The sequence below is a fragment of the Daphnia pulex genome, chromosome 6 (assembly GCF_021134715.1).
Source record: "Daphnia pulex isolate KAP4 chromosome 6, ASM2113471v1".
Classification (NCBI taxonomy): domain Eukaryota; kingdom Metazoa; phylum Arthropoda; class Branchiopoda; order Diplostraca; family Daphniidae; genus Daphnia; species Daphnia pulex.
Window position 1 is genome coordinate 5,772,625 of NC_060022.1, and position 12,878 is coordinate 5,785,502.

Consider the following 12,878-nt stretch of genomic DNA (forward strand, 5'->3'; position numbering starts at 1 on the left):
CTTGTGAAAATATTAGTAATAACCGCCAAAATGGAACAATTAATCAAAGGTTAAAACTCACTAAAATCGCTCGTTTCCACATTTTTCTTCACTGATTTATGCGGATTTATGCTTCACCACCCGCGATTGTTTGGCAATTTATAAATTGCCAAACAATAGCCTGTGATACGAAAGAAAATCACACTTTAATGTATAATTTTGTTTTTTAAATAAAATTTCAGAAAGATTTATCAATAGAAAAAAAATTATGCATAGAAAATTCATTTTCGTCTCGTTATGGCTAACGCTAACTGTATTCATACAACTGCTGCCGTCGGCCAGCAGCAATTCAACTCCAAGCAAAGAACAAATTCCTGCTGCTCCCGGACAGAAGTTTGTTTGGCCCGGGTGTCATGAGGAGAAAAAACGAATCGATCAAATTGTTGGAACTATCAATGCATGGTTCGGATGTAATAATGAGAAAAAACGAATCGATCAACTTGTTGGAACTATCGATGCCTTACAACAGCAGATCCCGGCCAAAAACACTCTTGCTGATATGGAAAATGCTCTTCGTAGAGAAAAAGCCAAAAATCAAGAGCTTATTGCCAACTTGGAATTGTGCGAAGAAAAACGTAAAATGTTTAATAACTACGTGCTGGATTCTTTTTTACGCAATTCGCCTTATTCTGGAGTAGAAAATTACACCCGATACTTAGTGGCTCGATTGGGAATGTTGCCAATAAAAAATGCGAAACCTTTGATACCCGAATTCGGACCAGTCATCAACGACGTTCTTTCCTTTCGCTATCCCATCAACATTCCGTCGTGTCCAGCAGCAGAAATAACAAATAATACTTCGGCGAACCCAAGTGTTTTCATAGCGATTATATCGGCTCCGGGTAATTTCAAAGAGCGAAACGACATCAGAGCAACGTGGCTGATTCACCTCAAAAATGTTCTGGAAAAAAATCTGCTGGGCATTAGCACCCGATACGGTTTCTTTCTCGGTCAGACTCAAGACGATTCGATTCAAAAGGGAATCAAAGAAGAGAGTCGGAAACACGGGGACATCATCCAAATCGAAATGGACGATTCGTACCGCAATTTGACGTTTAAAGGCATCGCCGTGCTCAACTGGGTGCGGCAACACTGCGCCAAGGTCGACCTCGTTTTCAAAGTGGACGACGACATCTACGTCAACGTGCACAATCTCGTTCATTTCGTCCGGTCCAACTATCAATCGAACAACAGTTTGTTCGGCTTACCCTCGAGTGAAGACCTTACCCTCAAACGTTACAAAAAGCTGGGTAGTATTAGATATTATAATTCATTCGAAGAGTACCCTTGGAGCAACTATCCTGACAATGGGCTCTCAGGACCGGCCTATTTCATGCACACAAGCGTCGTCATTCCGATATTGGCTGCCAGTCAGACCATTCCTTTCCACCCGTCCGATGAAATTTTCCTGACTGGAATGTGCACGGAAAAAGCCAGTTTAAAGATACGAAATTCCAGACCCGAATACACTTGGAATTTGAAGCCACCATATTCCGAAGGCCAACCCAGGTTTTTATTTTATATACATCAATCCCCAAAATGACTATTAAATTTTCTTTTATACATTATTTTATTTGCTTAAGTGTCTATAATCCGTATAGTTTGGGAACCATTCCGACGCCGTGTTATTTGCGGAACTATGTCGGGTTGGAGACCGAAAATCAATTCAACACCCACTCGGCCGTCGACGATTTTTATCGGAACAAGACCCAGTGCGTCATAAACAAAGTGGATGGAACCAAAAGAACAATTGACTTCACCGCCCCCATTATCTTCAAGTTCACTTAGGCTGTGATACACAAGACAACGAAGACAAGATTAATTCTCTTGTATTGGAAATAACGATGAAAAATCGTAGACATACATTGGCCTAATATATTAGCAACAACAATTCGGCGCTTAATTTGCACTAGAATGGTAATCATTTGTTATGTACAAGAGAACACTAGTAGGCCTAAAATAGACTTGCTTTATCCGGTAATAATTGTTGTTCATTATTTGTTTTTTTACATCCTGCTGCTTGGGCGATCCTGGGGTCAGGGGTTCAAGTCTATCTCAGTCGTACGCTCTTTTATTTTTTTGTATTTGTTTCTATTTTCTGGGAAATTTTAATGTCGTCGCTGAGTTCCTTGTGCCGACGTTTCCGCCCGATGGGTCAGCACCTGCTGGTCATCGGCTGTTTCCTCATCTACTGCGCCTGTTTTCGACCATTGCTTTGAACCGGAATGTCGTGTCCGTCTGGCTGACGAACCGGTTCGTTCATCATCGGCAACATCGAAGGCTGAATAATAACCACTTAATCAGACGAAATTTGATGCCGACCAGCTGATCGATGGACGGACCTGTTGCCTTTTGTCTGCCCATCGAGCGGAAGACATGATTGGAGAAAGTGGTGCCGGTCTTATAGCACCACCACCAGTGTCTAAGGGCACACGCATGTAGGCTATATGTACATATCCATATCGTAGGACATACACCAACCGGCAGACTCCGCGCGCGGAGTGAAAGAAGAAAAACGAATAAAAGAGAGAGAGAGAGAGAGTGCTGCCGAGATAGAATACAGATATTCATTTTTCCCCGTGTCTATTTTTTAGGCTTTCGCCCCGGAGCCTCTATATGGTGGACCCATAAAAAATAAAATAAAAGTTTAATGTGTTTCTTCTTTTTTTGGGAGGTTGTTGTTGGAATGATTATTTATTTACGGGTGGTGATTTGTGGGATATTTTTCTCTTCTCACCATGGACTACCATCACAACAAACGATTTCTTATAGTGCAAAAGAGGCTAGCTCTCTTTGTTGTACGTACGTTAAAAAAACAACATTTTTCTTTATTATATTCCGGCCAGAAAGAAGATGGAGAGGCCAGCGCCTTTTAATTTTTTTCCCATTTCAGTTTCTCCGCGCATCGATGGGCTGTTAAAGCGGTTTGTTAGTTTCGCCTCCCCTCGCCACATCATAAACACACGCGCGTGCATTGCATTTTGCCCTTTTTGGGGCTGGCGAATAATAATCTCAAAAGGCTCCGGGCGACATCTTAATATAGCACTCTGCCAGCATCGAGGTGTTGCTAATAAAAGAGCCCTTAGGCCGCTTTTGTGTTCCCCTGCTGCTGTCCACAAATTGGCAAAATCAATTATTTTGTAAAGATTCGACTGCATGGGCATATAGACATTTGATTTATCCACACAACCAAACTTGTATGGCATCTTTTGAGTTTCTGTTGCGGGCGAACGTTGTGGGTGGGCGCGAGAGAGGATGAAAAATATTATACTCCTAACGAGTTCAGAAAGAAATGCCAATGTTACACGGACCGGGCATGACCTAAACAGTTAAGCCAACTCTATAGCTGTATACATCATCCTTAATTCCTTACATAGGGATGTAGCACCGCGACAGATACAGACACAATATCATTTTGTTATCAGTCCTCTCGTCTCAAATAGTTTAAACATCGCGGGGGAAAAATGCCTATATAGATAATATAATAATGCGCATAATAGTCTATAATGTGCTGTGGTACCTTTCTCCTCAAATTATTCTTGGGATTCTGTGGCCTTTTTTTTTGTATTGGCTATAGGCGATGCCACTATTATGGCATGTCTCATCACTCACAACCAGAAGTGAGCCGAAGCTCTCGAGTCCTAACACGTCGAGGAAAATCTCCAGCGAATGACACAGCAGCAAAGAGACAGCAGCAGGAGGAATATAGAGTTTCTCTGCGGCTATCTGCCATGCGCTTTCCCCCCTTCAGGGACAGCAACAAAAAAGGGAAAAATTCGTAAACGAAAAAAGGCCCTGCATACTGCCATTAGAAATCAAATGGAGTTTTACTTTAGTGATGCAAATCTCTCAAAAGATAGGTTTATGCAGAATGTTATCAAAGATGGACCTGGTAATATATTACATATTATTTTCTGTTTTTGTGTAGCTAACATATTATTTAATATTTGTTAGAAATTCCACTGCATGTTTTTATGAACTTTAATAAGCTTCGAGCAATGACTGAAGACCTCAAAGAAATTGCTAAGGTACAGCTTAAAATCATGTAATCTCAGTTCATGTTTTATTATTAATCTATGCATTTTTTAAGGCGTTAAAATTCTCTAAAACATTAAAACTTAGTGAGGATGAGACAAAGGTTTCAAGAATTACACCATTCCGCCCTAAGTCTCAGGAAGAGGTAGACCTTTGCACTGTGTATGTGGTAAGTAAAAAGAATTGTTGGTGTACAGCTTAAATACATTTTCCCTTTATAAACAGGAAAGATTACCACCCCATGCTTCAATTGAATGGATTACCAGCATATTTTCTGAATATGGAGTGGTAGCATATGTTTCACTCCCCAAATTCAAAGATGCAACACGAATAAAAGGCTTTGCATTTGTGGAATTTTGTGATTCTGAGTCAGCTGCCAAAGCTGTCACGGTAAGTTTTCTTTGCATATTTAGGCAGTAACACAAAGACAATGAGGGCTCATTCAAAAATTTTATAGGAATATGCAGCCTCCAGCGAGTATCATTTATTGACTGAAGATCCGGGGCAGTTATGTAGTATTCAGGCGTTCAATGCAGAGTGCGTAAACTACTTTCTAATTGAACAATCGAAAGTTTTTCACTTATTTACCTTTTTATTTACTTTAATGTGATTTTCAAATCAAATAATTGTTCATAAAGGAGTCAGCAAGACGAAAAAGGGGACGAGAAGAAAACCAGCCCAAAACCAGAAACGGAGGAAGATGAATCCAATGCTGAACCAAAATCGAAAAGAATAAAAGTAGAAGAAGAAACAACTGAGATAAAAGAAGGCATTGCAACGACTATAGAAGAGACAACTGTGATTAAAGCTGAAAAAGAAATTACCAGTCAAGATGAATCGAAAGCCATCACAAAAAAGAAGAAGCAACCAAACGTGTTTAAAGATGAAATTAATGAAGAGGCTCTCAACCTGTCATTACAGGTCATGTCCAAGTAAATTTACCTTAATTTAACAAAAATATTGTTCTGAACTTAACCATAAATTCATTATTAAAGGAAAGAGTGGAAGAGATTGCGGAATAAATATCTTGATATGCAGCGCAAGTGTCTCCGCCAAATCCGAATGAATGCTCGACGCCAACATAATGAAAGCCGATTCGATCCTGTTGTATTAGTTGAGGAAACTAAAGAACAATTTGTTGAGGACAGATCTGATCCCTGTCCAGATTTTCAACCTGGTCGAATCGTCAAAATCATTCTGGACGAACCTATTTCAGATGCCAAACGTTTCAAAGTATTTCTTCCTTACGTTACTACTTACTTACTAAATATTTTTTTGTTTGTAATAACAGTTGATTGTATAATTTAATTATTAGAGCCAAGTCAAATGTCAGGAGGGTGTAACTTACGTAGAAGCGCAAGACTGTTGCAAAATTGCTTTTGTACGATGCACTGACGATGCAGCTGCCCAGTCTCTAGTCGTCAAGAAAATATGGAGTCAATCAGAAATTCTCCAAGGTTTTTCTCTCTTTGGCACAGTAAAGGAAAACATTTAATAATTATTATTATTGTGAAATATGCAGGCGAAGAAGAACGAGACTACTGGAAAAAGATCGAAGAGAACCGAATAAAGAAGCGTGACAAATCTTCACGACCTAAAAAATCGGGAGCTGAGAGAGCCCGCAAGCAAAAGGAATCGATCATTGACGCAGACCAACCTGGCTACCCCACCAGAGCTATACAACACAAAAATCTGCATATTAGGTTCGACGGCGAGGACGATGATTAAAGGTGACGAACTATTTACTCGTAACGGGCTTTCATGTACGGCTTTTATAAACCTCTTTCGTTCACCTAATACAATGGTCTTGAACCTAGGTTCTTGTGATGTGTATCGAGTCTGATTACAGGAACTTTAATTCGATGTTATGGTTTTTTGTTTCGTTACAAACGAACTGAAAAGCATTATTCGGTTGATATTGTAAAGTATCACATGAGTGATTTTCATTTAAAAATTGAGTAGATAGACGACGGATTGTCTAGATTTGCTTACCAAAAAACGCGGGAAAACTCCGGTGATTTCACACACATTATGTTGCCGGAACCTTCTCTCGGATAATTCCCCACCAGGAGAATGGCTTCGGCTTTTGTTTATTCGTTCATCCATTTCAATAGTCTGTTATTTTAATGTGTTATTCTAACAATTTAATAATTTATTTTTAAAACGTTTTGATGCACGTTTTCGTTTAAAAGCGCTAAAGCGGTTCATCGCATTTGATACGGTATTTCTTGAAAGACATTTATTCGCAACATCTCGTGGCTGTGGTTTTAACTTTCAAGACAGTAAGAAAATCAGGAAACATTGGTCATTGGTCAACAGTTACTGAAGTAAATTTTTCGATAAAATTACTTTTTAGTTAATTTATTTTTGGATGAACTAAGTTTTTTTAAAAATCGTAAAGTTTAAGTATTCTCCATTTCAAACATTTTTCTGAAGAAAATTTATTTATTTATGGGAAAATTCTGTGTGGGGGTGGGGGAGACACGCTGAATCCCAATGGCTAGTGATTCTTTATAATTACCTTCCCAGATATTGCTCGATGATTCCCAACAGTTGCCAGCAGAGGTCACTGTTGTCCCACTGGTCACTGGTGATTATTCAACACAGTCTCACTATAGAGGACCCATCAAGACGACGCCGTCTCCGAGAGAATCTTCCGCCATATAAGAGTCGGACAACCATAAGTAATAGCTCTGGTACAGGCAACAGACAGCCACTTCGGCCGTAAAGCCTTGTCAATTGTCATAGTTTTTTTTTTCAAAGTTGAGATCCTGTGAGCTGCTTGCTTAAATAAGCCAACCCGTTGCCAAAATTAGCCAACAGTTGGAACTGGTTGGAAGTAAAAACTAAAAAGCCGGGTAAAAAGCCCGCGAAACCCGAAACACCTCCTGTAGTAGTCATAGACCTAGTTTCTTCGACTCACACGTTTCCTTCCCTTGATAAAGTTGCGCAATATACATTTTGTTCATCTCCAATCTCCATCATGTTACTTCAAAATCAAATGAAACCTTTTTCTAGATATTGTTTTATTGAAGGGTTGAAAAAGCAAAGGATCTTTGTTCCTACACGTTCCTACAAAGCCTTGAAAAAGTTGTTGCCTGGCTGGCTGTAAAAGAATTTGAAAGTGAAAATTGAAATACGAGTTTTCTCCTGTGATGCTGCTGGCTTTTCACACTCTTACAATGCCTTAGGACTCTCCGAGTCCTAACACGTCGAGGAAAATCTCCAGCGAATGACACAGCAGCAAAGAGACAGCAGCAGGAGGAATATAGAGTTTCTCTGCGGCTATCTGCCATGCGCTTTCTCCGGCGCACCATCATCATCATCTCCTTCTCTCTAGATTCTTTTACGTGCATGTATAGAACTAGCTATAGACTTTCACGCCAGACTTGGACGTCATCGTCACTCTGGCTGGCTGATGTACCATAAGCTGAGTTGAGCTTCTTCTTCTTCTTTTTTATATTATTATTAACTCGTAAGATTCCTCTGCTGTTTATACTGTACACTATATGTATACACAGGATTAAATATTCATTTATTACGTTAGATTTTCGTTTCGCTTTCCTAATGAACCGCGCATTCATCAACCACCTACGCATGGCTGGGTGCTGGGGTTCCCGCGGGGTGATCTGGTCTGGCGACGTTCATTTATAATACGTACTCTCTAAGAAATATGTCGGTAAAAAAGTTCGAGTTTATTTCTCGGTACATTTTTACCTATGTATTTGTCGGTTTTTCAGCATTTTCACCGCCTAAATCCCTACACTCACGCTTTTGAAAGACCAACACTAAAATACCGACAATTCATATCGGGATTCATTTTGAGGGGGAAAAAATCCTGAAAAGCTTTATCAGAAGTGTGACGCGCGAAGCGAAGAAAAACCAAAATAAGGGAAGGAAGGGCATCTCTATATATTTTTCTTCTTTCTATTAATCTTTTGACATTTTTCTTTCTTTTCCTCATTCTACTATTTTACATGAGAAATCGCAAGTTGTTGGGACATACGAGACGAGTTTCACTTTTTTTGTCAGCCAAAACAAACTTTGTTAAAATCTGTTGAATCTTTTGAAACCGTAGCACAAAAACTAAATTTACCTTTGACGACGACTGTTGGAATTTGTAAACACATTAATCGTTTTGGCGTAACTTATTCAACCGGAAACATTGTCGTTGTCAGTAAAGAGAATTTTGAACTACAGTTTGGTGAAATAAAAGCTGTCATCTGCTGTAATAATTTAAGGTGCGTTCTGTTGGTGGCAAAATTAGATACTGTGGGTTTTAATTCACACTTACATGTATTTCAAGTGAATAGACCAATTACTACTAAATATATATGCATGGATTTCACGGAACTTTTTGATTACCACCCTTGTGACCTTCATTACAGCATTTCTGATGGAAATTTCTATGTAAGATTAAAATATCAACTCATTTCAAATCCGTCTTTTAAAGACTAAATGTCGCTGTAAGTAAATTGTCACAATAGTCTGAACACCCGCGAAACCGTTTTGCGTTTTCTACAAAAAAAAAATTTCTCTTTTTGTAAGTCTTATCTTCTAGCGAAGGATTTTTGTTACGGGGGAGTGATTTTTTACTTTCCCTTTCAGCGGAGAAAAATTATTCCTTTGTTCTCCTCAAATTCTCAAATTCTCCTCCTCTTCTCCATTTTCCCCACAAATCATTTTGCTTCCGTGTGCGACTGTTGTGTTTTAACAGTTAAAGTGAATTATATTTTTGTGAAGACTGAACCAAAGTGAACACAATTAAAAGAATGCGTCTATGTCAAGTGAGTGTAAAAGGACGGGGCCTAACTGGAATATTTAATGCTGATACGCTTCTGAATTTAAAAAAAAAGATAATAAGTCCATTTCTGATGCCTGATTATCTCTCAAAACTACAGTTTATTTAATTAGAATTCCTATTTATTAGTGTATATTTCATAGTTTCGGAAAGGTTTCTTTTTTCCGGAAGGTGTCTCGAGCTGCTTTTTGATGAATTTCCCGTGGTGACAGAGGACGATTTCCTATCCCCATGTTCTATCGGCGGGACTGTAAAATTATCCGTCGTGATCCCTGATGACGATGATACTTCGAATGACAATCCGAACAACAAACAAAATGACGAAGCAATCATAGATAATGTCACCGACGATTTAGATCCTGATGCTGATAATACTGCTTTTCAAGAGAATGTCCGCGATGCCGAGACGTCCTTAAAGGTAAAGCATATTAATAAATGTGCATGTAAAATCTAAGACTACACATATATACATGTAATATATAATTATATATATCTATATATCTATACATATATCTAGACAGTACTATTTTGTTGTCTCCAGGAATGGTACCCGATTCGTGATATAATACGTGAGAATGGCTGGGACAAAACTCGCGTTGACTCCTTATTTGCGCGGCTAGATGATGAAAACGCGGAACAGTAAAAAGGACCGTTCAAGTATCAATATCGCTGTCGGAAAATGGCTTTATAAGCACAAGGGAATGTATGTATATACAGTAGCTACACAAAGTTTCCGCACAGCTGAGAGAAGCTTATGGGAAAACGGGTATTTTGAAAATTCGCCAAAAATCGAGTTTTCGTCGGACGAAAACGATTTTTGGACAGGGGGTTCTTAGACTTAAGGTTTATAGCATATATTTTTTGGGTATTTTTTCGTTCACGCGAACGTCCCTTTTAAATTGGAAGTAAAAGTTTCCGCACAGTCGAGAGGGCCATTAGTAAATCGTACTACTTTGGCTCTCTTGTACTGGACGGAGAATAGGGCTAGGAGAGTTCTTTAGGGCTTAAAAAAAAGAGCATCGTTATCTCTATAACCTCATCTGCAATGCTGACCCCCATGCCATTTGAGAAATCACTTTAATTTCGATGTGAAAATGAAAAGTTTTCATTTCTCAGTTATTTTCCCTTTGTTCCCCCCTCCCGTAGTTGCCGGTTTTCCAAATACCAAGTCTAAAAAAAAGGTCCTAGAGATGGCCTGTCTTTTTTCTCCCCCTGCCCCTAATATTTAAAATCTCGGTATTTGGAAAATTATATTATCTCGGTATTTGGTGGTCAGGGCGGAAACATGGGCCGGTATAGTATGGCCCAGGTAAACCCCCCTTTCACTCACCCCTGGTGCGCGCAGTCCCCTCTCGCTCGACCCTCCTTTTTAGGGGGGTCGAGCGGAGAGTGGAGCGTCGAGCGTTTTACGGGCACTTTCGCTTATTTGCACACCCTAAACCCTATTCATGCAAGACTGAATACTATTCGCGAAAGACCCATTCATGCAAAGACCCTATTGTTTTATTTCATAATAGTTAAATTTTTAGGCCGAGTCGTGATCGTTAGGTAGCTTTGATTTAGATCAAGTTCGAGATCCAAAACTCCAGCAGGTTTTGTAAGGTTAGATTGATGTTTTCTTTGGTAAACATTGTATCATTCATAATTCAAGATTTTATTCCTTCAGGGCAGTTACCGAGTGCATGATCTGTGGTTGTTACTCATGTCACAATCTTGGCCATTTGGATGGTGCATTATATTTGGATTAAATCTATGTGTCTGCAGTTTTCCTCCAGAGTAGTAGGTATTATTTGTAATAAAATATATAATGCACTCCTTCTAATATGTGTTTGTTTGGTTGCCACCCGTTTCGGCACTTTTTTCGGCACTTCAATTTCGTCGTTTTCGGTAGCTGTGATTGATTTGAAGTTTGAGATGCAATACTCTTACCAGATTTGTAAATTCAGATTCATATTTTCTTTGTTAAACATTGTACAATGCATTGTTCAATCCTTTATTCTTTCAGTGTAGTTAACATCGCAACATCGCTCTGTAATCCTTGCTCATCTCATAATCTTGGGCATTTGTGTTGTGTTGAATTTGTTTTGGAACAATTCCGCATGTCTTCAGATTTGTGGGAGATTTCCTTTAGAGAAGTAGGTTTTATTTGATTTAAATTCCATGCTGGACTCCTTCTAGTATGTTTGTTTTATTTCAAAGGTGTTAAATTTTGATGCTGAGTCGTGATCATTGGGTAAATGTTAAGATCTTACGAGGATCGAAGAACAAACTGAGGTCCCAGTTAACCAAGCTGTATTGAACGACGGGCTGGGAGTACTGAACAGGCAGAACACTAAGGCAAGACTGATTGACCCCTGGCCGGAGAGAAGTAGGGCCGACATGAGCCTCAAAGGGGCTCAGGTGTCGAGCTAAGACGGAGGGGGGGGGGGGGGGCAGGGCCTAGGTGGAGACTATAACAGTAGAGCTGTGATTTAGTTGAAGTTTGAAATCCAGAACTCAGATTTGTAAATTTAGATTGACGTTTTGTTTTTTACTTATTATTTGACCTAATTCAAGCCTATTTTTATTTTAAGGCAGTAAAGGAGTGAATGCTCATGTGCAAGCTGATGTCACACTCTTTGTAATTTGGATTGTGTTGAATTAGACGCGAAACGATTCCACCTTCCAGCATTTTGTGGTGGGTTTTCTTCGTAGTAGCAGGTATTGATTGTTTTTAATTCTATCTGCACTCTTTTTAACATGCGTTGTATTTTCATGCAGAAATGAATTCACTGAAGAGAAATATTGAGGCCTCGAGAGAAAGCTAAGTTGAAGGAAAAGGTGAACGTTGGCGCAGATCTTACCAATGCTTCTTACCCTGCAACTTTCAGTTCAAGAACCACTGTTTCACGAAGATATCTCTTATTTTAGCTAGCATATTCATAATTGTGAAGATAAAGATAATAATAAGATTTTAGAATCGAACTTTGCCACGAAAAGACAAAGACAGTTTCTCCAAAATTTTCTAAGTGTCGAGAAGGAGCCAAAATATAAAAACGGGACGTATCAGAGACTTCTACGAGAGGGAGTAAAAAATGACGTATGCGACAAGATGAAAATGAGTAACGTGTTTAAATAAGGGCTCGCAAAGGGACATCTTAGAGATTCCCCTGTGCCCACCGCACCATCCACACGGCTTTGACCCCGCCTTGGGAGAAGAATTCCTATTTGGGAAGCAATCCATTTGAGACTCGCGATGTTGTTGCGTCGAACGTGAAAAGAAAGTACTGCAGCACCCCGGGTTCCTTAAAAATGCATCAAATTCCAGTAACACTGAAATCCCGTTTGATTATCTGATGGAACTACTGTCCTTCTGTTTCAGTTACCAAGTTAAGGTCCACGACAGCTGCCCTCATGATTTGACAAAATTTATTATGCCGTACTTGTTGGAAACGAAAGACGTCCCCAACGGCCGACGACGAGATCCGGCCGAACAACCAGGATTCCGGCCCATTTACGGGAATACGATCTTCGGGGCCCCCGATAGGTGGCCCCTTGTTACCCGCCTGACTGTACCGATTCTTTGTGCCCTTCCCCCCCCCCCCTGGTGTCAATGTAATGTTCAGGAGGGGGTCGGGCCCTGTCTGTCTTAATCTATCTATCAAACGAGTCAGTCAATACAATCAGCGTAGCAATCTCAAATTAGTGTCATCATCTTTATTCATTTCATCTAATATTCGGTAAGGTAAAAGCTTGACACACTACTTCCTTCCGAACAGTACTCCATCCCGGTCGCAATTCTTTTAATTCTGGAAGCAATGGTCTCCACTCCAAAATCAAAGGGACAAAGCTATCTATTGAAGAGCATCTTAGCATGGTACATTCATGCCTTCGAACAGAAGAGAAAGGGACACAAATCAAGTCTGTTGTCAAGGGTATCCGCCAACTACATTGGGACAGAAACAGACTTCAAGATGCTACGACTAATGCTGAAGGCGGGATCTGATCCAAACATCAAATGCTT

At 39.7% G+C, this 12,878-nt stretch overlaps 2 protein-coding genes and 1 long non-coding RNA gene across 3 annotated transcripts; all 3 read left to right on the forward strand.

Moving 5' to 3' along the window:
- The first annotated feature begins 225 nt into the window (after positions 1–225).
- Positions 226–2,020, forward strand: LOC124195364 (lactosylceramide 1,3-N-acetyl-beta-D-glucosaminyltransferase A-like). Its single transcript, XM_046589732.1, has 2 exons — positions 226–1,548; positions 1,623–2,020. Exons 1-2 carry the CDS (start codon positions 248–250, stop codon positions 1,825–1,827), a joined length of 1,506 nt encoding a protein of 501 aa, XP_046445688.1. The 5' UTR covers positions 226–247; the 3' UTR covers positions 1,828–2,020.
- Positions 2,021–3,787: 1,767 nt separating this feature from the next.
- On the forward strand, positions 3,788–5,891 carry LOC124195365 (la-related protein 7-like). The gene is made up of 9 exons (XM_046589733.1): positions 3,788–3,931; positions 3,994–4,067; positions 4,130–4,243; positions 4,300–4,464; positions 4,532–4,611; positions 4,713–5,006; positions 5,070–5,307; positions 5,390–5,531; positions 5,597–5,891. Exons 1-9 carry the CDS (start codon positions 3,859–3,861, stop codon positions 5,800–5,802), a joined length of 1,386 nt encoding a protein of 461 aa, XP_046445689.1. The 5' UTR covers positions 3,788–3,858; the 3' UTR covers positions 5,803–5,891.
- A 3,124-nt stretch (positions 5,892–9,015) lies between these two features.
- LOC124196130 lies at positions 9,016–10,644 on the forward strand. Its single transcript, XR_006875596.1, has 3 exons — positions 9,016–9,293; positions 9,417–10,477; positions 10,542–10,644. It is a non-coding gene; the product is annotated as an uncharacterized LOC124196130 (long non-coding RNA).
- Positions 10,645–12,878: the final 2,234 nt, after the last annotated feature.

Excerpts from the sequence above, each read along its gene's own strand:
- LOC124195364 (XM_046589732.1), top strand. The coding sequence starts at position 248 with ATGCATAGAAAATTCATTTTCGTCTCGTTATGGCTAACGCTAACTGTA. Across the intron at positions 1,549-1,622 it reads TATTCCGAAGGCCAACCCAG|TGTCTATAATCCGTATAGTT; the intron begins GTTTTTATTTTA and ends TATTTGCTTAAG.
- LOC124195365 (XM_046589733.1), top strand. The coding sequence starts at position 3,859 with ATGGAGTTTTACTTTAGTGATGCAAATCTCTCAAAAGATAGGTTTATG. Across the intron at positions 4,465-4,531 it reads CAGCTGCCAAAGCTGTCACG|GAATATGCAGCCTCCAGCGA; the intron begins GTAAGTTTTCTT and ends AAAATTTTATAG. Across the intron at positions 5,532-5,596 it reads TCAATCAGAAATTCTCCAAG|GCGAAGAAGAACGAGACTAC; the intron begins GTTTTTCTCTCT and ends TGAAATATGCAG.